At 46.9% G+C, this 24759-nt stretch overlaps 1 protein-coding gene across 8 annotated transcripts in view; it reads right to left on the bottom strand.

Annotated features, from left to right (window-relative positions):
- The window catches only part of ODR4 (odr-4 GPCR localization factor homolog), a 370494-nt gene that overhangs the window by 156805 nt on the left and 188930 nt on the right, over positions 1 to 24759 (bottom strand). For 7 of the 8 annotated variants that reach the window (XM_063940235.1, XM_063940234.1, XM_063940236.1 and 4 more), the window contains 2 exons: positions 7272 to 7409; positions 6711 to 6806 (listed from right to left, as the gene is read on the bottom strand). In XM_063940235.1, coding sequence (XP_063796305.1) covers positions 6711 to 6806; positions 7272 to 7409 — 234 coding nt within the window. The remainder of the gene's footprint in view (positions 1 to 6710; positions 6807 to 7271; positions 7410 to 24759) is intronic. The other variant, XM_063940233.1, reaches the window with a different exon arrangement.

Genomic DNA, 24759 nt, shown 5'->3' with positions numbered 1-24759 from the left:
CGGCCCTCTAGAAGATGAGCACTCTGCAACCACCACAGGAGAGACACCCTTGTGCTTGGTGACAGGGTTATCCGCTGATGCATCTGAAGATGCGACCCAGACCATTTGTCCAGCAGGTCCCACTGGAAAGTTCTTGCGTGGAATCTGCCGCATGGGATTGCTTCATAGGAAGCCACCATTTTTTCCAGAACCATCTCATTGATGTACTGAGACTTGTCTCGGTTATAGGAGGTTCCTGACTAGCTCGGATAACTCCCTGACTTTCTCCTCCGGGAGAAACACCTTTTTCTGAACTGTGTCCAGGATCATCCCTAAGAACAGAAGACGAGTCGTCGGAATCAGCTGCGATTTTGGAATATTGAGAATCCAATCGTGCTGCCGCAACACTACCTGAGATAGTGCTACACCGACCTCCAACTGTTCCCTGGATCTTACCCTTATCAGGGAATCGTCCGAGTAAGGGATAACTAAAATTCCCTTCCTTTGAAGGAGTATCATCATTTCGGCCATTACCTTGGTAAAGACCCGGGGTGCCGTGGACCATCCACACGGCAGCGTCTGAAACTGATAGTGACAGTTCTGTACCATAAACCTGAGGTACCCTTGGTGAGAAGGGTAAATTGGGACATGAAGGTAAGCATCCTTGATGTACCGAGACATCATGTAGTCCTCTTCTTCCAGGTTCGCAATCACTGCTCTGAGTGACTCAATCTTGAATTTGAACCTCTGTATGTAAGTGTTCAAAGATTTTAGATTTAGAATCGGTCTCACCGAGCCGTCCGGCTTCGGTACCACAACAGTGTGGAATAATACCCCGTTCCCTGTTGCAGGAGGGGTACCTTGATTATCACCTGCTGGGAATACAGCTTGTGAATGGCTTCCAAAACTGTCTCCCTGTCAGAAGGAGACATCGGTAAAGCCGACTTTAGGAAACGGCGAGGGGGAGACGTCTCGAATTCCAATTTGTACCCCTGAGATATCACCTGAAGGATCCAGGGGTCTACTTGCGAGTGAGCCCACTGCGCGCTGAAATTCATTGAGACGGGCCCCCACCGTGCCTGATTCTGCTTGTAAAGCCCCAGCGTCATACTGAGGGCTTGGCAGAGGCGGGAGAGGGTTTCTGTTCCTGGGAACTGGCTGATTTCTGCAGCCTTTTTCCTCTCCCTCTGTCACGGGGCAGAAATGAGGAACCTTTTGCCCGCTTGCCCACGAAAAGACTGCGCCTGATAATACGGCGTCTTCTCATGTTGAGAGGCGACCTGGGGTACAAACGTGGATTTCCCAGCTGTTGCCGTGGCCACCAGGTCTGAAAGACCGACCCCAAATAACTCCTCCCCTTAATAAGGCAATACTTCCAAATGCCGTTTGGAATCCGCATCACCTGACCACTGTCGTGTCCATAACCCTCTACTGGTAGAAATGGACAACGCACTTAGACTTGATGCCAGTCGGCAAATATTCCGCTGTGCATCACGCATATATAGAAATGCATCTTTTAAATGCTCTATAGGCAATAATATACTGTCCCTATCTAGGGTATCAATATTTTCAGTCAGGGAATCCGATCACGCCAACCCAGCACTGCACATCCAGGCTGAGGCGATTGCTGGTCGCAGTATAACACCAGTATGTGTGTAAATACCTTTTAGGATGCCCTCCTGCTTTCTATCAGCAGGATCCTTAAGGGCGGCCATCTCAGGAGAGGGTAGAGCCCTTGTTCTTACAAGCGTGTGAGCGCTTTATCCACCCTAGGGGGTGTTTCCCAACGCACCCTAACCTCTGGCGGGAAAGGATATAATGCCAATAACATTTTAGAAATTATCAGTTGTTATCGGGGGAAAACCACGCATCATCACACACCTCATTTAATTTCTCAGATTCAGGAAAACTACAGGTAGTTTTTCCTCACCGAACATAATACCCCTTTTTGGTGGTACTCTTATTATCAGAAATGTGTAAAACATTTTTCATTGCCTCCATCATGTAACGTGTGGCCCTACTGGAAGTCACATTTGTCTCTTCACCGTCGACACTGGAGTCAGTATCCGTGTCGGCGTCTATATCTGCCATCTGAGGTAACGGGCGCTTTAGAGCCCCTGACGGCCTATGAGACGTCTGGACAGGCACAAGCTGAGTAGCCGGCTGTCTCATGTCAACCACTGTCTTTTATACAGAGCTGACACTGTCACGTATTCCTTCCAACAGTTCATCCACTCAGGTGTCGACCCCCTAGGGGGTGACATCACTATTGCAGGCAATCTGCTCAGTCTCCACATCATTTTTCTCCTCATACATGTCGACATAAACGTACCGACATACAGCACACACACAGGGAATGCTCTGATAGAGGACAGGACCCCACTAGCCCTTTGGGGAGACAGAGGGAGAGTTTGCCAGCACACACCAGAGCGCTATATATATACAGGGATAACCTTATATAAGTGTTTTTCCCCTTATAGCTGCTGTATCTTTAATACTGCGCGTAATTAGTGCCCCCCTCTCTTTTTTAACCCTTTCTGTAGTGTAGTGACTGCAGGGGAGAGACAGGGAGCTTCCCTCCAACGGAGCTGTGAGGGAAAATGGCGCCAGTGTGCTGAGGAGATAGGCTCCGCCCCCTTATCGGCGGCCTTATCTCCCATTTTTTTATGTATTCTGGCAGAGGTTAAATGCATCCAAATAGCCCAGGAGCTATATGTGATGCATTTTTTTTGCCATCCAAGGTGTTTTTTATTGCGTCTCAGGGCGCCCCCCCCCCAGCGCCCTGCACCCTCAGTGACCGGAGTGTGAAGTGTGCTGAGAGCAATGGCGCACAGCTGCAGTGCTGTGCGCTACCTTGTTGAAGACAGGACGTCTTCTGCCGCCGATTTTCCGGACCTCTTCTGCCTTCTGGCTCTGTAAGGGGGCCGGCGGCGCGGCTCTGGGACCCATCCAGGCTGGGCCTGTGATCGTCCCTCTGGAGCTAATGTCCAGTAGCCTAAGAAGCCCAATCCACTCTGCACGCAGGTGAGTTCGCTTCTTCTCCCCTTAGTCCCTCGATGCAGTGAGCCTGTTGCCAGCAGGTCTCACTGAAAATAAAAAACCTAAACTAAAACTTTCACTAAGAAGCTCAGGAGAGCCCCTAGTGTGCACCCTTCTCGTTCGGGCACAAAGATCTAACTGAGGCTTGGAGGAGGGTCATAGGGGGAGGAGCCAGTGCACACCAGATAGTCCTAAAGCTTTCTTTAGATGTGCCCAGTCTCCTGCGGAGCCGCTGTTCCCCATGGTCCTTACGGAGTCCCCAGCATCCACTTAGGACGTTAGAGAAATCTAACTGAGGCTTGGAGGAGGGTCATAGGGGGAGGGGCCAGTGCACACCAGGTAGTTCTAAAGCTTTACTTTTGTGCCCAGTCTCCTGCGGAGCCGCTATCCCCCATGGTCCTTACGGAGTCCCCAGCATCCACTTAGGACGTTAGAGAAATATAGATATTGTTCTTGATAGGTTCTAATCAAATAATTGAGATCTATTTTCTTTAATTATGATCTTTGAATGACCTATTATATTTCGGCTCCCTGTTGTGCTCTCTCACATATGTACAATGGAAAGTGGTTAGTCGACACCACTTTTCAGCCTTCAATAGACCATATGTATATATAGCGTAGTAAGAAATGAGAATCAGAATCAGTTTATTGGCAAGTATATCAGTACAAAAATACACAATACAAAAGGAATTGGTTTCTGATAGCTACAGCTCCCAACAACATATGATGAACAGCAAAGAAGAAAAAAAGAGGAAGAAGAACATGTGACATATAACTAGAATACACAAGTAGGGATTTGAATATGATAGTAATGCTAGGCGAGTGTCGAGTTGAACAGTTTGATTGCTTGGGGAAAGAAGCTGTTCCTGTGTCTAGCAGTTCGCGCTAGATGCGAGCAGTACCGTCTGCCAGACGGTAGCAGACGGAACATATCCTGAGCGGGATGAGAATGGTCATCAATAATCCTCCCCGCCCTCTTCATTACCCTTGCACGATAGATATCCTCGACTGCCGGAAGATTTGTACCTATGATGTTTTCAGCAGACCATACAACCCGCTGTAACCTATTTTTGTCGTGGATTGAGGCAGAGCCAAACCACACTATTATTTAGGAGCAGAGGACGGATTGAATGATTGCCGAGTAGAAGAGGATTAGAAGTTCTTGCGGCAATTTGAGCTTCCTAAGCTGACGTAGAAAGTACAGCCTCTGCTTGGCTTTCCCCAGAATTCCCTCGATATTAGTCTTCCACTTAAGGTCACTGGAGATTGAGGAACCCAGGAATCGGAAGGTTTCCACCACAGTTACTACGTTGTCTGCAATTGTGAGTAGGGGGAGTGGTGGGGAGTGTTTCCTGTAGTCGATAATAATTTCAACCGTTTTTAGTGTGTTTAACTCGAGATTATTAGCCTTGCACCAGGTGTCCAGCCGCATAGCCTCCCTCCTATAAGCCGACTCCTCGCTATCCCTGATGAGTCCAATAAGCGTGGTATCGTCTGCAAATTTGAGGAGTTTCACAGATTTGTCTTCAGAAATGCAGTCGTTGGTGTATAGTGAGAATAGGAAGGGGGAAAGAACGCATCCCTGCAGAGCCCCCGTGCTTGTTGTCCTGACGCCAGAGGTGAAATTCCCCATCTTGACCCGTTCTCCCTGTTCGTTAAAAAATTCACCATCCAGGAGCATAGCGATTCTGATACCCCTGAGCTGCACAGTTTAGGACGTAGAATGCCTGGAATAATAGTATTGAATGCAGAGCTGAAGTCCACAAACAGAACCCTCGCATAGACACCTGGCGAATCTAGATGCTGCATAATGAAGTGCACACCCAGATTCACAGCATCCTCTGCTGATCTGTTCGCCCTGTAGGCGAACTGCAGAGGGTCGAGGACGGTACCAGCCGTGGACTTCAGATGATTCAGTATCAGTCGTTCCAGCGTCTTCATCACCACCGAAGTTAAGAAACCGTCTGGTATCACAGTAGGTCAGTCAAACAAATCCCGGCATCATATATTAGGGCATTGCCCTTTAACCATCTGAGTCTGTAATGCCTGTAAGTGGTACAGATAATCAATTTAGAGAACAAAACAGTTTTTTTACTGTCAGGTTCCTTCCTGTAATTCACAAAAAAATAATGACATACAACTCCTACATTACAACTGCTATGGATTCAAAGACCGCTTAAGTAGATTAATAACTGTGCCCTTTTGTTATAGTAATAAAAAATTATCACAGCACTCATAGTTTGTTTGATTTAAGACCTCATAATGGCAATTAAATGAATCCTCATTACAGATGTAACAATCCATCCAGATGATTGCCACTACTGTGAACTTGTAACAATGACTCTTACAGACTGTGCAAAACTGTTACTGTATCAGTTCACAATCTGGACACAGCATCAGTTCCACTGAGAAACTTTGTTGCTATATGTCTTAGCCGATCTAATTCACAGCATAACTCTGTTAACATCAGCTTGATTTACAATATTGTCTGTCTCCAGCCCATACATAACGTGTTGTGCATATAAAAAAATAGATTATAGCAGCAGTATTAAACACGGATTCCACTGAATTATTTTTTGTGTTATATAAGCTGATAAACACTTACTCTACCTTGAGCCCAACACAAATAACTTATTTTAACGAAGTAAAATAAAAGTTACATTTTAATTATAATACACTATACATTAAGAAAAGTGTGCGTCACCAAGGAACCCTTCTTGTTGAGATCCTTTAGTGATCTTGCCAGACCCCAAGAAACTAGATATTGTAATTGCTTTCTGACGCACCTCCAACCAGACTTAATAATTCTAGCTCCAATGTAAAGAGAGAAAATAGTTTTTTCATATTGGTTGGTTACTATTAAAAATGTTATTCCTAATACATACCTGTGCATAGTCTTTTAAGGTCAAATACCTTCCCCACAGTTCTATATTAATATGTCTGCATATTAATTAGCTGTCTTAATTTTAGACAATGTCAGATTGTATAATTACAAATTAGTAGAGACAACAATCTTCATTATGAAACTGATTGGAAACCCAATTTTGGTACAACTACTGTAATCTCTGCCCATGACTGTGCAACTCGCTGTGGACCAATGGCTTTGCTGATTAAAATATTATAATAATATTAATTCAAAACTTCAGCACTAGTCTACTTTCTGGGCATTGATCTCTATTCTAGATTGCCTTTTTTAATTTTTGTATTGTACCTATACTGTAACTTTCATTGATCAATGTGTAATGTTTTTGTTCTTTGCAATTTTGTAAAGCATTGTTCAAAATGTTTATAACAATCTGGTCATCCCAATTATTCACGAAGTCTGCATTTCATTTGCATTAGCCTTATGATGCAAATTATTAAACACAAACAATCACTAAGAATTGTTGAAGTACAGCTTTTAAGCTATTTCAGCTGATAGAAGCAATGTAACAGCTGTAAGATCCACAGCAACAAACTAAGATCACACAAATCGGTCTTTAGTTGCGGCACAGTTTTCCAGCAAGTGAATACCCATCTATCATATAATTCTATCTTCCATGGCAACAAATCACACATTTGCTTTCCTTGTTTACCTTGCACTATATTAAATACAGCCAAGTCCTGATGGGTTTATATTTTTTACGTCATGTGTGCAAATAAAACTCAAAATTTGCATTTAGGATTTTCGAGTGTCTGAGTTCTTACAGTACCTGCTCTTCAACCAGGTCAGCGTCTTTATCTTTTACTTGTCCATTAAAAAGTATAACAGCATCTTCCAAGTCCTTTGCCCATTGAGATAGGCCATTCTATAAAATAAAGTCAAGACCTAGCTACATGGCTTTTCAAAACCTGCACATACCATATGCACGGAATGTACTAGAAAACTCACATGAGAACAAGGGCAACATTGAATCTTCGAAGCACTTGTGGGAAATAGAGGACAAATACATGCAAAAGGACAGCATACACAAGGCCAACACCCACCAAGGGGAATTCATGCATAACAATCATATTGTATATGTGTATATAAAAACTTTGTCTATATTATATGCCTTTCTTAATTTCATGTTATGTAATACTATACATCAGTGATACACACATTTTTTTTGTGCCTCAGATGTTTTAGAATGTCATACTATATTGTGCAACATCAGGCTTTAGAACATCTATATCTCCCTTCCCATTTGCACAATGTCTATATTAATGCTTTAAAAAACAAAAACCACACTATGCAAATTCAGTATATCTAAAAATAATATTTAAGCACTTACCCTTGCACCTTTTTGCTGGTCTTGATAAGAAGTGGCCGAAGACAATGGAAAGGTCAGGTCCACATTGATGTTACATTCTATGGTAAGCCAAGATGAAGATGTGCTTTGGTATTTCCAATCTGCTGGTTTAGCTGTACTCTTAAGAAAAGATAAAAAAGGGTATGTTATTTATCATGCATGGGAAAGAAAAAAGTAACTGTATATTTATAGAGTGACACAGCCAACTCCAATGTGATGCTCACACGTGGGCAGTAGACAAACCCTTGCCTTTCATTGCCGGGTTGGCAGAGTTGAAGAAAAAAAAAAAACATCCCACACAAAAGCACAAACACTTTCTTGTGGCCATGACACTGGCTAGGCATAATTCATCTCACGAGTCACCGGCCAACTGGTTTAACATTGGTCTCCCCATCCATAGGAAACAGCAAGCTTATATAGCCCCACCCTCTACCCCAGCTCTGACTGGAATCAAACTCATATTTTTATCTATTAGCTTCCTAGTTCCATACATAAGGCTTATTAGACCAACCGTGCCTGCTAGCAGAGACAGTATAACATTTCTGTGGTAAGTCCTTTATATTATTTGTTACCGTGACCTGCGTGAAAATATTTATTATTAACATAAATAAAATATTAACAGGAAAGTTGCTCACAAACACTTGAATTTTGTGAAAAGGTCTAAATTGTTAACCATGTTTGTAGAACAAGATAATAACCCATTCAAATCAGTAAAATCCTGAAAAATGTAATGTCAAATTATATAGTTGATTTTCTCTGCAGCACTGTCAAGCATTTGTTCAATGTTATCCTGTTTGGTTGACTATTTAATTTCTCTATATTTAGATCAGCTTGCAATATGCTGATAAAACAACCTAAAAAAGCACAACTCCGAAGTTTGAGTTATAAATGACTTTATGACCATAAAAGTACAGATGTGTCCTCTTACATCCTTGCTGCAGTTACGCTAAACAGCCCTTCAATTCGCGCCATGCCGTGGCGGGACTAGGTAGCGGCGAGTGCCCTTTTTTGCGTCTTTAGAATATAGGCATGCTGCATATCATTTCAATCAGCATTACATTGCGCCTAAGAAACATTTTTGAAGCAAAAGACACAAAAAAAAGACTGCGCTACTGAGTCACACAGCACTCATGCATTATGTGTAACACAACTTGTAGCGCATGGATCAAAGTTGTAAGAGGACATACAGTATTTGTAAAGCTCAGAACAGAATGCTAAACCAAACCTTAGTATAACCTCCTGACTCTGTCTGCTAGAGAAGGTGGTTTGCTTCTGATTAAGTAAGCAGTACAGTTAAGACTTTACCTGAAATATGAGGTGCCCACTTCTAAAGTTATATATTTTAATTTTAAAGATGCTGTACGGCACAGAAATCGGTTATCATTTAGTTAACCATGGCTAGAACTACCAGAGGAAAATAAGGAGATTTATGTTCTTACCTGGTTAAATCCATTTCTTTGACTCCATAGGGTGCACAGGGAGAACTCTGGGTATAGCCTGAAGAGGAGAGTCTGGACATCAAACACAGATGTGTCCTCATACATCTTTGCTGCAATCACACCAAACAGCCTCTCTTGACACGCCAGGTCGTACAAGAATCTTCTAGTGTTTTGCGTCTTTTTTGACATAAATGTGTCTTATTCACAAAGCAATGCGAGTAAGGAGCACAAGGAGATTGTGCTAGTTATTTTGATATATGAAACTTGTATATCTGTGTGCGACTGAGTTTCTGAATCTGTATACGAAGTACTACAATGCAGTATATTGTAATCAGCACAGTCTGCTTGTGCGTTCTAACCGCATTGCATTACGAATAAGATGCATTTTTGGAAACAAAAAAAGATGGTTAACATTAGCAGAGTTGCACAGGACCTAGCGGCTTACTCATGCCAGGCATCTTGCACTGCATGGTGTATTGAGGCTGGATGTAAGAGGACACATCTGTAGTTAATACATTTTTCTCAGCAGCCCAAAACTCCCTCTCCTCTATACCCCAACCCCAGCCCTGGGCAGACCTTTTAAGGTAGCAAGCCCACAGCAAGGAGAGAAAAGGAGAAGAGGTAGAAAGAAGACTGACATACACTCAGAAACATGCACAGAAGTAAGGTGTGCAGAGAACCCGTTACATAGGAACTAAACCCTGCAAGCCAAGTGTGTTAGGGTGGGCACGCTGTGCCCCCTATGGAGTTGAAAAAAAGGATTCAATCGGGTAAGAACATAAATCTCCTTTTGTTCCTCCACTGGGGAATGGGGGGGGGGGGGGGGGGGAGGGAGGGGACAGGGAGAACTCTGGGACATCTGAAAGCTATGGGAGGGGACACCCCTGAGCTGCACTGTGAACATTTCACCAAAAGGCTGCGTCTGAAGATGCAAAGGTGTCAAAGGCCTAGAAACAGATGAAAGTGTGGGCAGAGGACCATGTGGCAGCCTTACAAAGCTGATCTGCAAAGGTGCTATGTTGAGCTGCCCAAGGGGTTCCCACTGACTGGGCAGAATGAGCAGTCACAACTGCAGGGGCAGGAAGATCCGCCGCAGAGTAGGTGAGAGTCAAGTAGGCAGAGAGTCAAGCGAAGCCACCTTGCCAAAGTCTGTTTAGAAGCCAGCCAGCCTTGCTTGTGAAAATCATACAGAGAATCCAATCCGTGGAGATCTCTGGTCTTATCCACGTAAATCGGGAGAGCCCTCACAACTTCCAGAGAGGATTCCTCTGATGAAGAGTACGGAACACTGAAAGCCAGCACCACAATCTCCTGGTTGATGTGGAACTGAGACATGACCTTGGGTATGTAGCTCACAAAACGTGGGAGTGACAAGAGAAGGCGCTCAGGTCGGACACCCGTCCAGCCAATGCGATAGCAAGTGGGAATACAGTCTTCCAAGTAAGAAAATGAACATCCACTGTATCCAAAGGCTCAAAGGGAGCAGACTGGAGAGACTAAAGAACCAAAGAGAGGTTCCATGAAGAACAAACGGTGACTGCACATAGAGGATGCCCTGAAAAAAAGTCCATATATCCGGTAAGAGCGCAATTTGCTGCTGAAAGAGGACAGACAGGCCAAAATCCAGACCCACCTGCTGAAAGGAAATGACTCTTGAGAGCTGGAATAAATAGGATTTTAATTACCTACCAGTAAATCCTTTTCTCGTAGTCCGTAGAGGATGCTGGGGTCCATATTAGTACCATGGGGTATAGACGGGTCCACCAGGAGCCATGGGCACTTTAAGACTTTGATAGTGTGGGCTGGCTCATCCCTTTATGCCCCTCCTACCAGACTCAGTCTAGAAACTGTACCCGAGCAGACGGACAACTTCGAGAGAAGGATTTTACACAGATAGTGGCGAGATTCACACCAGCTCACACAGACAAGTCAAACCAAGCTAACCAGCTTGAAAACTCAGCAACGGCTGAACAACATTACTTAACCAAGTAACAAAAAACAGTACGCACCCCAGAACAAAGCAGTACTAAACGAAGTAACCATTGCAGGATCACGAATCGCTGGGCGGGCGTCCAGCATCCTCTATGGACTATGAGAAAATAATTTACTGGTAGGTAATTAAAATCCTATTTCCTCTTACGTCCTAGAGGATGCTGGGGTCCATATTAGTACCATAGGGATGTACCAAAGCGCCCAGAATGGGAGAGAGAGTGCGGTGGCTCCTGCAGAACTGATTGACCAAACTTTAGGTACTCAGAAGCCAAAGTATCGAACTTGTAGAACTTAGCAAACGTGTTCGACCCTGACCAAGTAGCCGCTCTGCAAAGTTGTAAAGCCGAGACACCCCAAGCAGCCGCCAAGGAAGAACCCACCTTACGAGTAGAGTGGGCCTTAACAGATTTAGGACATGGCAAGCCTGACATAGAATATGCATGCTGGATAGTGAGCCTGATCCAGCGAGAGATCGTCTGCTTAGAAGCAGGACACCCAATTTTCTTGGGATCATACAGGACAAACAGAGAGTCCGATTTCCTGTGACGAGCAGTTATCTTCACATAGATTTTCAGAGACCTTACAACATCCAAGGACTTTGACGGAATTGAGGAGTCAGTAGCAACTGGCACCACAATAGGTTGGTTGATATGGAATGCCGACACAACCTTTGGAAGGAACTGCTGACGTGTCCGGAGCTCAGCTCTATCTTCATGGAATATCAAGTATGGGCTTTTATAAGATAAAGCCCCAACTTCGACACATGTCTAGCAGAAGCTAAGGCCAACAAGGTGACAGCCTTCCACGTGAGAAACTTGACCTTAAACCTCCTGGAGAGGCGCAAACCAATCCGACTGAAGGAACTGTAACACCACGTTAAGATCCTGAGGTGCCGTAGGTGGCACAAAGGGAGGCTGGATGTGCAGAAGCCCTTTTAAGAAAGTCTGAACCTCAGGGAAGGAAGCCAGTTGTTTCTGGAAGAAAATGGATAAGGCCAAAATCTGGACCTTCACGGATCTCAAACGCAGGCCCATATCCACACCGGCTTGCAGGAAGAGGATAAACCATCCCAGTTGAAACTCCACCATAGGAAACTTCTTGGATTCACACCAAGATATATACTTTTTCCAACTGCGATGGTAATGCTTAGATGTTATTCCTTTCCTAGCCTGAATCAGGGTAGGGATAACCTTGTTCGGAATGCCCTTCCGAGCTAATATCTGGCGTTCAACCTCCATGACGTCAAACGTAGCCGCGGTAAGTCTTGATAAGCGGACTGCCCCGAGAGGAAGAGGCCTCGGGTCTTCCAGTAGTAGTTTCAGAAGATCTACGTACCAAGCCCATGTTGGCCATTCCCGAACAATGAGGATTGCCTGAACTGTTGTTCTCTTTATGAGCTTTAGAATCCTTGGAATGAGAGGAAGTGGTGGAAACACGTACACTGACTGTAACACCCACGGAGTTAACCGCCACTGCTTGTGGGTTTCTGGACCTGGAACAGTACCTCCGAAGCTTCTTGTTAAGACAGGAGGCCATCATGTCTATTTGAGGTACACCCCAAAGAGTTGTCACCTCCGTGAACACATCCGGATGAAGGCCCCACTCTCCCGGATGGAGATCGTGTCTGCTGAGGAAGTCCGCTTCCCAGTTGTCAACTCCCAAAATGAAGATTGCTGACAGCGCCAACGCGTGCCTTTCTGCCCAGAGGAGGATTCCTTTTTCCTCTGACATTGCAGCTCTGCTCTTCGTTCTGCCCTGTCGGTTTATGTAGGCCACCGTCGTTACACTGTCCGACTGCACCTGAATGGCGCGATCTTGTAGAAGATGTGCCGAATGTTGATTGGAAGAATGGATTCCAGCCTTGACCATCTTTCTTGGAAGGTTTCCCCTTGGATGACTGCGCCCCAACCTCTGAGACTTGCATCCGTGGTTAGAAGGATCCAGTCCTGAATTCCGAACCTGCGGCCCTCTAGAAGGTGCGGCAAGTGTAGCCACCACAGGAGGGAGATCCTGACTTGTGGTGATAGACGTATCCCTCTGGTGCATGTGCAGATGAGATACCGACCACTTGTCCAGGAGATATTTATTTTTATTTATTTATTACCAGTTATTTATATAGCGCACACATATTCCGCAGCGCTGTACAGAGAATATTTGCCCATTCACATCAGTCCCTGCCCCAGTGAAGCTTACAATCTATATTCCCTACCACATGTACACGCACACGCATTCACGCTAGGGTTAATTTTTTTGTTGGGAGCCAATTAACCTACCAGTATATTTTTGGATTGTGGGAGGAAACCGGAGTACCCGGAGGAAACCCACGCAAGTACCGGGAGAATTTACAAACTCCACACAGTTAGGGCCACGGTGGGAATCGAACCCATGACCTCAGTGCTGTGAGGCAGTAATGCTAACCATTACACCATCCGTACTGCCCTGATCCAGTTGCAAGGACCGTGCATGAAATATTCCGTACTGAAGAGTTTTGTAGGAGGTGTCACTGACCTGGGTTGGGGATGTTGTGGACTCGGGGGTTCTTCCGATGGTTGGGAAAAGGAACCACAGGTGGGTCGGAGCAGGCATGGTCGGATATAGGATTTCCTCATACAAGACTCTGATAGTTAGGTTTGGTGAAAGAATGCTGAGGAACTTTATTAAGGGAAGGGAGCAGTACAACGGCACATGAAAGAAAGTGAACTTGTGGGCAATGTCAAAAAGTTACTGGAGAATTCGTGAGCAATGTTCAACTGATGAATGAAGAACTTGTGAGCGATGATGAAAGACACTGAAGAATTTGTGAGTGATGTTTTCAAGGATACTGATGAATGAAGAACTTGTGAGCGATGATGAAAGACACTGAAGAATTTGTGAGCGATGGTAAATGACACTGAAGAATTTGTGAGCGATGTTTTAAAGACACTGATGAATGAAGAACTTGTGAGCGATGATGAAAGACACTGAAGAATTTGTGAGCGATGTTTAAAGACACTGATGAATGAAGAACATGTGAGCGATGATGAAAGACACTGAAGAATTTGTGAGCGATGTTTAAAGACACTGATGAATGAAGAACTTGTGAGCGATGGTGAATGACACTGAAGAATTGGTGAGCGATGTTTAAAGACACTGATGAATGAGGAACGAGCGATGGTGAATGACACTGAAGAATTGGTGAGCGATGTTTACGGACACTGATGAATGAGGAACTTGTGAGCGATGGTGAATGACACTGAAGAATTGGTGAGCGATGTTTAAGGACACTGATGAATGAGGAACTTGTGAGCGATGGTAAATGACACTGAACGCTGGAAACACTAAAGTTGGTTCGGCCCGCAGGCCTTGCTGAATCCAGGGAGCGCTGGCAACTGCACTGCAGAGGAACACACTAGTTGCTCGGATCACTGGAGACTGTGCTGCAGGAAGGCACCCTGTATGCTAGATGCACTGGAGTATAGCTGCTGGGAAACACACTGCGTACGGGAGCTCTGGGATCCACTTCAGAAAAGAGACGATACTCAGGCTCCGAGGCTCTGCCCGGCGTCCAGTTTTGAATCTCCCGCCTCTACTGGATTGGTGAAGCGGGTTCGTGACATCATCTGCTCCCCGCCCACGTGACACCGGCTGTCATGTCGGCGCCCACGCTCCAGGGGGAACCGCCGGGAGCTGCGCCAGCCAGACGCCGGGACCCGAGGACCGCCGGAGGTGAGGAGCGCCAAACGGACCAGCAGCCACGTAGGGGTAAGCGCGGCGGCCGCTGCCCCTGGCATGTGACAGTACCCCCTCCTCCAGGGGTGGCCCCTGGACACTTCCCGGGCTTTGTTGGATGTCTGGAATGGAAGATCCGCACCAGTCGGGGGGGCCGTAACTTCAGTAGCTTTGACCAAGCTCCTCTCCTCAGGGCCATAACCCTTCCATTCCACCAAGTACTGCAGATTCTTGTGAAGATAACGAGAGTCAAGAATAGCTTTAATTTCAAATTCCGTTCCGGCTTCAGTCTCTACAGAGGTTGGCCTAGGTGACTCTGAATGGAACCGATTTAAAATAAGGGGACGAAGGAGAGAAACATGGAAGGAATTTGGTACCCGAAAGTGGGAAGGCAAACCCAATTTGCAGAGAACCGGGTTCAGAACTTGCAACACGGGATAAGGACCAATGAACCTCGGGGCAAACTTCATAGCGGGCACTCTTAAACGGAGATTGCGGGTAGAGAGCCATACTCTATCACCAACTTTGTATTGGGGAGCTGCCCGTCGCTTCCTATCCGCAAAGAATTTGTAGCGGCCGGAGATTTTCTTGAGGTTAACGTGAACCCTACTCCAGATTTGACTGAAGTGCCGAAGAGTAGAAGCTGCAGCAGGAACATCTTCTGGAGGACAGACGGGTAATTTTGGAACTTGAGGATGGAATCCATAATTAATGAAGAATGGGGACTCACCAGTGGAAGAGTGGTACAAATGATTATGGGCAAACTCGGCCCAGGGCAACAGTTCCACCCAACCATCTTGCGAAGGAGAGAGATAAACGCGGAGAAAAGTCTCTAAATCTTGATTGACGCGTTCAGTTTGCCCATTGGTCTGAGGATGGTAGGCAGATGAAAACTTAAGTTTTATTTGTAAGGCTGAACAGAGAGCCCTCCAGAATCTTGCAGTGAACTGCACCCCCCGATCAGAGACTATTTCCTGAGGTAACCCATGCAGGCGGAAGTGTTCACGGATAAATAATAAAGCCAATTTGGGAGCCGACGGTAACCAGGTCAAAGGAACAAAATGTGCCATTTTAGAAAAGCGGTCAATAATCACCCAGACGGTATTGTGACCCTTGGAGAGGGGCAGTTCGGTGACAAAGTCCATAGAGATATGGGTCCAAGGCCTCTTAGGAATGGACAGTGGATGAAGCAACCCTGCAGGAGGCAGACGAAGAATTTTGTGCTGAGCACATTGAGGACATGAGTTGACATAATCTTGTATGTCCTTCTTCATAGTGTCCCACCAGTATGACCTTCGTAGAAACTCCCACATTTTTTGAACTCCAGGATGACCGGAAAACTTGGGAGGTATGAGCCCACTGCAACAACTTCGGTCGAAATTCAGCTGGTACAGACATTCTCCCAGGAGGAGGACCCAAAGCGGTGGGAGCTGCCGAAATAGAAACTGGACTGAGAATCAAAGCCTTTCCAACGGAATTCTCCTCATCTGAAGCCATCAAGGAACGAGATAAAGCATCAGCCTTGGTGTTAAACGTCCCGGCCCGGTACTTAATGACAAACGAGAATCGAGTGAAGAAGAGCGCCCATCTAGCTTGACGGGGATTCAAGCACTGGGCTGTCTTGAGATACAGCAAGTTCTTGTGATCGGTATAAATCGTAATTAGGTGTTTAGCACCTTCCAATAGATATCTCCATTCTTCCAGGGCAGATTTTATTGCCAAGAGTTCCTGGTCTCCGATGGTGTAGTTTCGTTCAGCAGGAGAGAACTTGCGAGAATGGAAACCACACGGATGTAACTTCCCGTCAGAGGAGTACTGTGAAAGCACGGCACCGATGCCGGCCGAGGAAGCATCGACCTCCAAGAAGAATGGTTTTGAAAAATTTGGTTGCTGGAGTACCGGAGCGGACATAAAGGCTGCTTTCAACTGGGCGAACGCTGCTACAGCTTCAGAAGACCAGTGACTTGGGTCAGACCCCTTTTTGGTTAGAGCAGTAATAGGTGCCACAATGGTAGAGAATCCTTTTATGAATTTCCGGTAGTAATTCGCAAAACCCAGAAATCTTTGTACCGCTTTCAAAGAAAGAAGCTGAGTCCAGTCCCGAATAGCAGTGAGTTTTTCCGGATCCATGCGAAGCTCCGTACCTGAGATGACGTAACCAAGAAATGGAATTGAAGGAACCTCAAAGGTACATTTGGAGATCTTACCGTAGAGATGATTCCTTCGTAGATGAAGAAGTACCTCCTTGACCTGAATTCTATGCTCCGTGAGATTCTTAGAAAATATCAGAATGCCATCCAAGTATACCACTACACTTAGGTATAACATATCTCGGAAGATTTCATTCACAAAACCTTGGAAGACGGCAGGGGCATTGCTGAGCCCAAACGGCATTACCAGATATTCGTAATGCCCGTCCCTGGTATTGAAGGCCGTCTTCCATTCGTCCCCCTGTCGAATACGAATCAAATTATAAGATCCCCTTAAGTCGAGCTTCGTGAAGACATGGGCTCCGCGAACCCTATCAAATAGTTCCGTGATGAGCGGCAAAGGATATTTGTTCTTAATGGTGATCTCATTCAAGCCGCGGTAGTCAATGCATGGTCTCAACCCTCCGTCCTTCTTCACAAAAAAGAAGCCTGCTCCCGCCGTGGAAGTAGAGGGGCGAATGAATCCTTTCTGCAGATTAGACTTGATATAGTCTGACATGGCTTGGGTCTCGGGCAATGACAAAGGATAAATGCGCCCCCGGGGTGGCATCTTCCCTGGGATGAGCTCAATGGGACAGTCCCAGGGTCTATGGGGTGGTAACTGATCGGCCGCCTGTTCCAAAAACACGTCTGCGTACTCCCGATAGGCCTCCGGAATGAGCTCCTCATCCGACTTGGAAGATACACGGAGCGGGTAGACAGGAGTGAGACAATTAGAATGACAGAATTAACTCCAGGATACTATTTGTGACGACTTCCAGTCGACGTGAGGGTTGTGTACTTTAAGCCAAGGAAGACCAAGAACCAGATCGTGAGGCATCTCACGAATCACTAGGAACTCCAGATGTTCTTGATGTAGAGCTCCAACCTGCAGTTTGATTGGCACTGTGCGACTTGAAATATGACCATTAGAAATTTGGGTACCATTGATGGCAGTCAGCGTAATAGGTCGTTCGACGGATTGTAACTGTAAACCCAGTTTTTGGACGCAAGAAAGAGAAACAAAATTCCCTGCAGCCCCGGAGTCCAGCAGGGCCTTATCAGGTTTGGCTATAGACCCAGAAAACAGAGACACGGAGAGTAAACAATCCACTGTCGGAGAAGGTTTAGATGTAACCCCTAACTCGACTCCTCCGGAACAAGCTAGGACTGCCCGTTTCCCGGACGGGACTTACAAAATTTGAGAAAGTGATCCGCAGCTCCACAGTAGAGGCAGAGTCTACCCTCACGACGGCGCTGTCGTTCTTCCGGGGACAGCCGAGATCGATTAATCTGCATAGGTTCGTCTGGACTTGGGGTGATCGTTTGCTTAGTCGGGAGAGACCGGAATCTGGATCGTTCTGTCCGACTACGTTCGCCACCTCGTTCCTGCATACGAAGATCCACCTTTACACAGAGTGAGATCAACTCTTCTAAGGAATCTGGCAAATCCCTAGTGATCAGTTCGTCCTTTAGACGGTCAGAGAGCCCATTCCAGAAAGCGGCCCGGAGAGCATCATTATTCCAGCGCAGTTCCGAGGCTATGGTTTGGAAATTAATCACATACTGTCCCACTGAACGGGAGCCTTGTCGGACTCGGAGCAAATCCGAAGAAGCAGCGGTTGTTCTGCCGGGCTCATCGAAGATCCTACGGAATGACGTGATGAAATTGGTGTAACTGGAAACCAACGGGTCAGAACGCTTCCATAATGGAGACACCCAATCCAACGCTGAACCTTCAAGCAAGGAAATAATGTACGCCACCTTGGACCGATCTGTGGGGAAGATGTGTGAGAGAAGTTCAAAATGTACCTCGCATTGGTTGAGAAAACCACGGCAATTTTTTGGATTCCCATTATAGCAAGAAGGAGTGGGAAGCTGAAGGCGTGACCTGGTTCCAGACAAGGATTGAACATTACTAGGGACAACCACAGGAGCGGGTACCGGAGCTGGAGCCGGAACTACTGAAGCCAGAGAAGCCTGAATTTGATCCAGCCGACCAGATAACTCCTGGAGATACTGCATCACTTGGCTTTGTGCCGTCTCCTGACTTTGAACTCGGGAAACCAGATCCTGGATGGCGCTTGCCTCTGGGTTCCGATCCCCCGGGTCCATGTGGCCTGAGTATACTGTCGCTGACCTGGGTTGGGGATGTTGTGGACTCGGGGGTTCTTCCGATGGTCGGGAAAAGGAACCACAGGTGGGTCGGAGCAGGGATGGTCGGATATAGGATTTCCTCATACAAGACTCTGATAGTTAGGTTTGGTGAAAGAATGCTGAGGAACTTTATTAAGGGAAGGGAGCAGTACAGCGGCACATGAAAGAAAGTGAACTTGTGGGCAATGTCAAAAAGTTACTGGAGAATTCGTGAGCAATGTTCAACTGATGAATGAAGAACTTGTGAGCGATGATGAAAGACACTGAAGAATTTGTGAGTGATGTTTTTAAGGATACTGATGAATGAAGAACTTGTGAGCGATGATGAAAGACACTGAAGAATTTGTGAGCGATGTTTAAAGACACTGATGAATGAAGAACTTGTGAGCGATGATGAAAGACACTGAAGAATTTGTGAGCGATGTTTAAAGACACTGATGAATGAAGAACTTGTGAGCGACGATGAAAGACACTGAAGAATTGGTGAGCGATGTTTAAAGACACTGATGAATGAAGAACTTGTGAGCGATGGTGAATGACACTGAAGAATTGGTGAGCGATGTTTAAGGACACTGATGAATGAGGAACTTGTGAGCGATGGTGAATGACACTGAAGAATTGGTGAGCGATGTTTAAGGACACTGATGAATGAGGAACTTGTGAGCGATGGTAAATGACACTGAACGCTGGAAACACTAAAGTTGGTTCGGCCCGCAGGCCTTGCTGAATCCAGGGAGCGCTGGCAACTGCACTGCAGAGGAACACACTAGTTGCTCGGATCACTGGAGACTGTGCTGCAGGAAGGCACCCTGTATGCTAGATGCACTGGAGTATAGCTGCTGGGAAACACACTGCGTACGGGAGCTCTGGCATCCACTTCAGAAAATAGACGATACTCAGGCGCCGAGGCTCTGCCCGGCGTCCGGTTTTGAATCTCCCGCCTCTACTGGATTGGTGAAGCGGGTTCGTGACATCACCTGCTCCCCACCCACGTGACGCCGGCTGTCATGGCGGCGCCCACGCTCCGGGGAACCGCCGGGAGCCGCGCCAGCCAGACGCCGGGACCCGAGGACCGCCAAACGGACCAGCAGCCACGCAGGGGTAAGCATGGTGGCAGCTGCCCCTGGCGTGTGACAGGAGGCAACCATCTTCCCCAGAAGGCGAATGCACTGATGAACCGATACCCGGGTAGTCTTCAAGACATCCCGGACCATACTTTGGATCACCAACGCTTTTTCTACCCTCTGCACTTCCGTGTCGAGGATCATCCCCAGGAAAGACAATCTCCTTGTCGGCTCCAAATGTGATTTTGGAAGATTCAGGATCCATCCATGTTACCTGAGCAGTCGAGTCGCGAGAGCAATGGACTGCAACAACCTCTCTCTGGAAGATGCCTTTATCAGCAGATCATCTAGGTAAGGAATTATATTCACCCACTGCCTGCGGAGGAGAATCATCATATCTGCCATTACCTTGGTAAACACCCTCGGTGCTGTGGAGAGGCCGAACGGCAGTGCCTGGAACTGACAGTGACAGTCCAACAGTGCAAATCTGAGATAAGATTGGTGTGGCGGCCAAACTGGAATATGGAGGTACGCATCGATGTCCAACGACACCAGAAACTCTCCCTCCTCCAGCCCTGAGATCACCGCTCTCAGAGACTCCATTTTGAACTTGAATTCCCTTAGATAAGGGTATAGCGACTTTAGGTTCAAAATCGGCCAGACCGAAGCATCCGGTTTCGGTACCACAAACAGGTTTAAAGAGTAACCCTGGTTTACCAGATGAGGTGGAACAGGAACAATTACATCTGACCTTTCCAATTTGTGAATGGCGTCCTGAAGGAAAGCCCTGTCAGCAAAGCTGGCAGGCCTGATTTGAAGAACCTGTGGGGTGGGAGTTACAGAAACTCCAGTCTGTGCCCCTGGGACACAATATCCAGTAGCCAGGGATCCAGACCGGACGACACCCAGACGTGAATAAAACATCTGAGCCTCGCTCCCACCTGCCCGTTCTCAACGCAGGGAGGTCCACCGTCATGCTGAGGATTTTGAGGACACAGAGGCAGGTTTCTGGTCTTGGGAACCTGCAGTTGCCGTTTGTTTTTATTTTGCTCGCCCACCACTGAAGAAAGTGGTAGGAGTCTTGGACTTTTTAGCTTTGGCAGACCGTAAAGACTGCACAGAAGACATAGAAAAGGGTTTCTTCGTCGTCTGAGTGGCTGAGGGAAGAAAAGTTGACTTACCAGCGGTTGCCGTGGAGATCCACGCATCCAGTGCCTCCCCAAATAGAGCATGACCTGTGAAGGGTAGGTTCTCCACACTTCTCCTGGATTCCGCGTCTGCAGACCATTGGTGTAGCCAGAGACCCCTGCGTGCAGAAACAGCCATGGACGATGTCCTTGCAGTCAGATTTCCCAGGACCTTCATGGCCTCCACCATGAAACCCGCAGAATCCTGGTATGTTACGTAAAAACAAATCAATGTCACTTCTATCCATAGAATCTAAGTCCTCTAGTAATGTGCCTGAACACTTTACTATGGCTTTAGGAATCCATGCACAGGCAATAGTGTGCCTTAACACCATTCCTGAAGCAGTGTATATGGATTTGAGTGTAGTTTAAATTTTGTGGTCAGCCGGTTCTTTCAAAGCGGTAGACCCAGGGACAGGTAAAACCACCTTTTTAGATAGTCTAGATACAGAGGCGTCTACTACAGGTGGGTTTTCCCACTTTTTCCTATCATCCTCAGGGAAAGGAAAATCCACAAGAACCCTCTTTGGGATCTGGAATTTTTTCTCTGGATTTTCCCAGGATTTTTCAAATAAGGCGTTTAATTCCTTAGACGCTGGGAAGGTCAGGGAGACTTTCTTATTGTCTGTAAAGTAAGCCTCCTCTACCTGTTCTGGAGGTTTGTCAGTAATGTGTAACACATCCCTAATGGCCTCAATCATGAGTTGCACCCCTCTTGCCAGGGAAGCCTCCCCCACCCCCCGCATATCCGCATCACCCTCTGCCGTGTCAGAGTTGGTGTCCGTGTCGACTCTCATAATCTGAGCAAGCACACGTTCCTTGGAAGATTTTAAGGTAGTGGGGACAGAACCAGACAAAACCTCCACAGATTGTTTTAAAATCTGTGATTCATTCTCATAATGTGCAATCTTAGTGGAAATATGGGATATCATGCCCTTAATATAAGCCACCCACTGGGGCTCGGATTCGGAAGGCTGAGACAAAATATTACATTCCTGAGTACATGGAATGGATTCGCGCACACACACACACACACACACACACACACACACACACACACACAGTTTCCCCCAAGTACCTTCAGAGAAACACAGAGATTGGAGCCAGCACACACAGCGCCCCAGTATGCAGTGACAGAATAACTGCCTGGCGCTGACTGTGTCCCCTTAACAGATTACACAGTAAAATACAGTTTCCCCCACCCCTTCTACAACCCCCTGGTACCACACAGGATAGCGGGAATCGTGTGGAAGGTCAGTGCTCCTTGTCGGCGTCTCTCAGTGATGAACTGCAGGAAGAAAATGGCGCTGGTGAGCTGCTGGGTCCCCTCTGAGAGAAGCTCCACCCCCAAACATGGCACATCTTCCCGCACTTTACTGAATTATGCTGGCCTGAGGTATTATAAACTAGCAGCAGAACTAACGCCCCTAATAGTAGAAATGACCGGTTTTGAGGGTATCTGCGCTGGCCCAGGGCGCACCTCACAGCGCCACACCTGACGTACCAATGAGCCTTCCAGAGTGTAGTGGCAGTACTGAGCTCCCACCCTGTTGCCGCCAGTCAGCTCCCACCCTGTTGCCGCCAGTCACACCGGCTACCCGCTTGCCGGGTCACCGGTGTCACACTCACCACTGCGATCTTCTGGCTCTGATAAGGGGTGGCGGCAAGCTGCGGGAGTGAGCTGTCGCCTCGTGGGCTAACGATCATCACCTTCAGGAGCTTAAAGTCCTGTCAGCGGAGATAGTGGCCATTAACCTCTGAGGGTTGGGCACTACTCTCCCCCCTAAGTCCCACGAAGCAGGAAGGCTGTTGCCAGCAGCCTCCCTGTGCCTAACATCTTAAAAAAAAACAATAAAACCAAAAAAGCTCTAGGAGATCCCCTAGTTGTGACCGGCTCCACTGGGTACATTTTCTAAACTGAGTCTGGTAGGAGGGGCATAGAGGGAGGAGCCAGCCCACACTATCAAAGTCTTAAAGTGCCCATGGCTCCTGGCGGACCAGTCTATACCCCATGGTACTAATATGGGCCCCAGCATCCTCTAGGCCGTAAGAGAAACCTGGGGTTGAAATCTCTGGCCGAACACCACACAAAATAGATCCGCCAAACTCAGTGATAAATCTGAGCAGAAGAAGGCTTCCAGACTGTAAGCATGATGTGGATGACTCTCCTAGTAAACCCCTTAGTTCTCAGGATGGATGTTTCAAGAGCCACCACGTCAAAGCAAGACAGTCCAGATCAAGATGGAAGCACAGGCCGTGAGACAGAACGTATGGCCATAAAGGCAGACACAGAGGAACGCCGATGGAGAGGCCCAGAAGAGCCAATTATTATTATTACCAGTTATTTATATAGCGCACACATATTCTGCAGAACTTTTACAGAGAGAATATTTGGCCATTCACATCAGTCCCTGCCCCAGTGAAGCTTACAGTCTATATCCCCCACCACATGTACACGCACACACTTTGACACTAGGGGTAAAAAAATTTTTGTTGGAAGCCAATTAACCTACCAGTATATTTTTGGATTGTGGGAGGAAACCAGAGTACCCGGAGGAAACCCACGCAAGTACGGGGAGAGTATACAAACTCCACACAGTTAAGGCCATGGTGGGAATTGAACCCATGACCTCAGTGCTGTGAGGCAGTAATGCTAACCATTACACCATCCGTACTGCCCTGAGCCAATCCGAAGCCACCAGGATCACCATGTTGCCTTCTGATTTGAACTTGCAGAGGACATGCTGGATCATAGAGATTGGAGGACTGATGTAGATGTCTGGGAACACCCACAGCACCACCAGAGCTTCTACCTGGAGAGCTCCGAGATCCCTGGTGCAGGAACAGTACCTCGGCATCTGGTGGATATGTTGAAACGCGGTCATATCTATGTCTGGTACGCCCCAACTGTGCACCAGCAACTGGAAGGCATCTGGATGTAGACCCCACTCGCCCAAGTGAAGTACACTTCCCAATATTGGACGCCGGGATTGAAGGGAGGCTTCATGGCCCTGTGACTGCGAGTGAGCCCATAGTAGTTTATGTAAGTGATGGCTGTCAAATTGTCCGACTGCACCTTGACCGAACGCTCCAGAAGAAGAGGCAGAGCTAAGAAAATAGCCCTGAGTTCCAGGACCTTGATGGATATCTGGCTCTCCTGAGCTGTCCACTATCCCTGGAACATCTGCTGAAAAGACAACTCCCCCTTCCCCAGAAGTCTCCTCTGTGGTGAGCAGAACCCAGTCCTAGATCTAAAAGGGGCGGCCCCCATTCAGGTCGGACCAGTATAGCCACCACAAGAGGGAGTGACAAACCTCTTGCGAGAGAATGATGTATGCGCCTTGAGGTGCAGATGGGACTTGTTCCACCTGGCTAGAATTTCCAGTTTAAGAGGACTAGCCTGAAACTGGGCATACTCCACATGTCGAAGGTGGAGACCAAGGAATACAGGATCTGCATGCAGGAGTGGATCGACAATCGTCAATGACTGAAGAATGTGCAAATCTTGGATTGCAAAGTCTTAATCTTGTCTGCCGAAAGTCCAGCTGAACCCTGGAATCCAGCAGAGCTCCTAAGTGCAACATCTCAGGAGAATGCGTCAATGTAGATTTTCGCCAATTGATCATATACCCGTGACTGTAGAAGAACCACCATCAGACGAATGCGGTCTGTCAGGACATCCGGAGACTTGGCCATAAGAAGAAGGTCATACAGATAAGGCAAGATTCTGATGC

The sequence above is a fragment of the Pseudophryne corroboree genome, chromosome 9, assembly GCF_028390025.1.
Source record: "Pseudophryne corroboree isolate aPseCor3 chromosome 9, aPseCor3.hap2, whole genome shotgun sequence".
NCBI classification, from domain to species: domain Eukaryota; kingdom Metazoa; phylum Chordata; class Amphibia; order Anura; family Myobatrachidae; genus Pseudophryne; species Pseudophryne corroboree.
The sequence above is the reverse complement of the archived record's forward strand: the minus strand, read 5'-3'. Positions and strand labels throughout refer to the sequence as shown.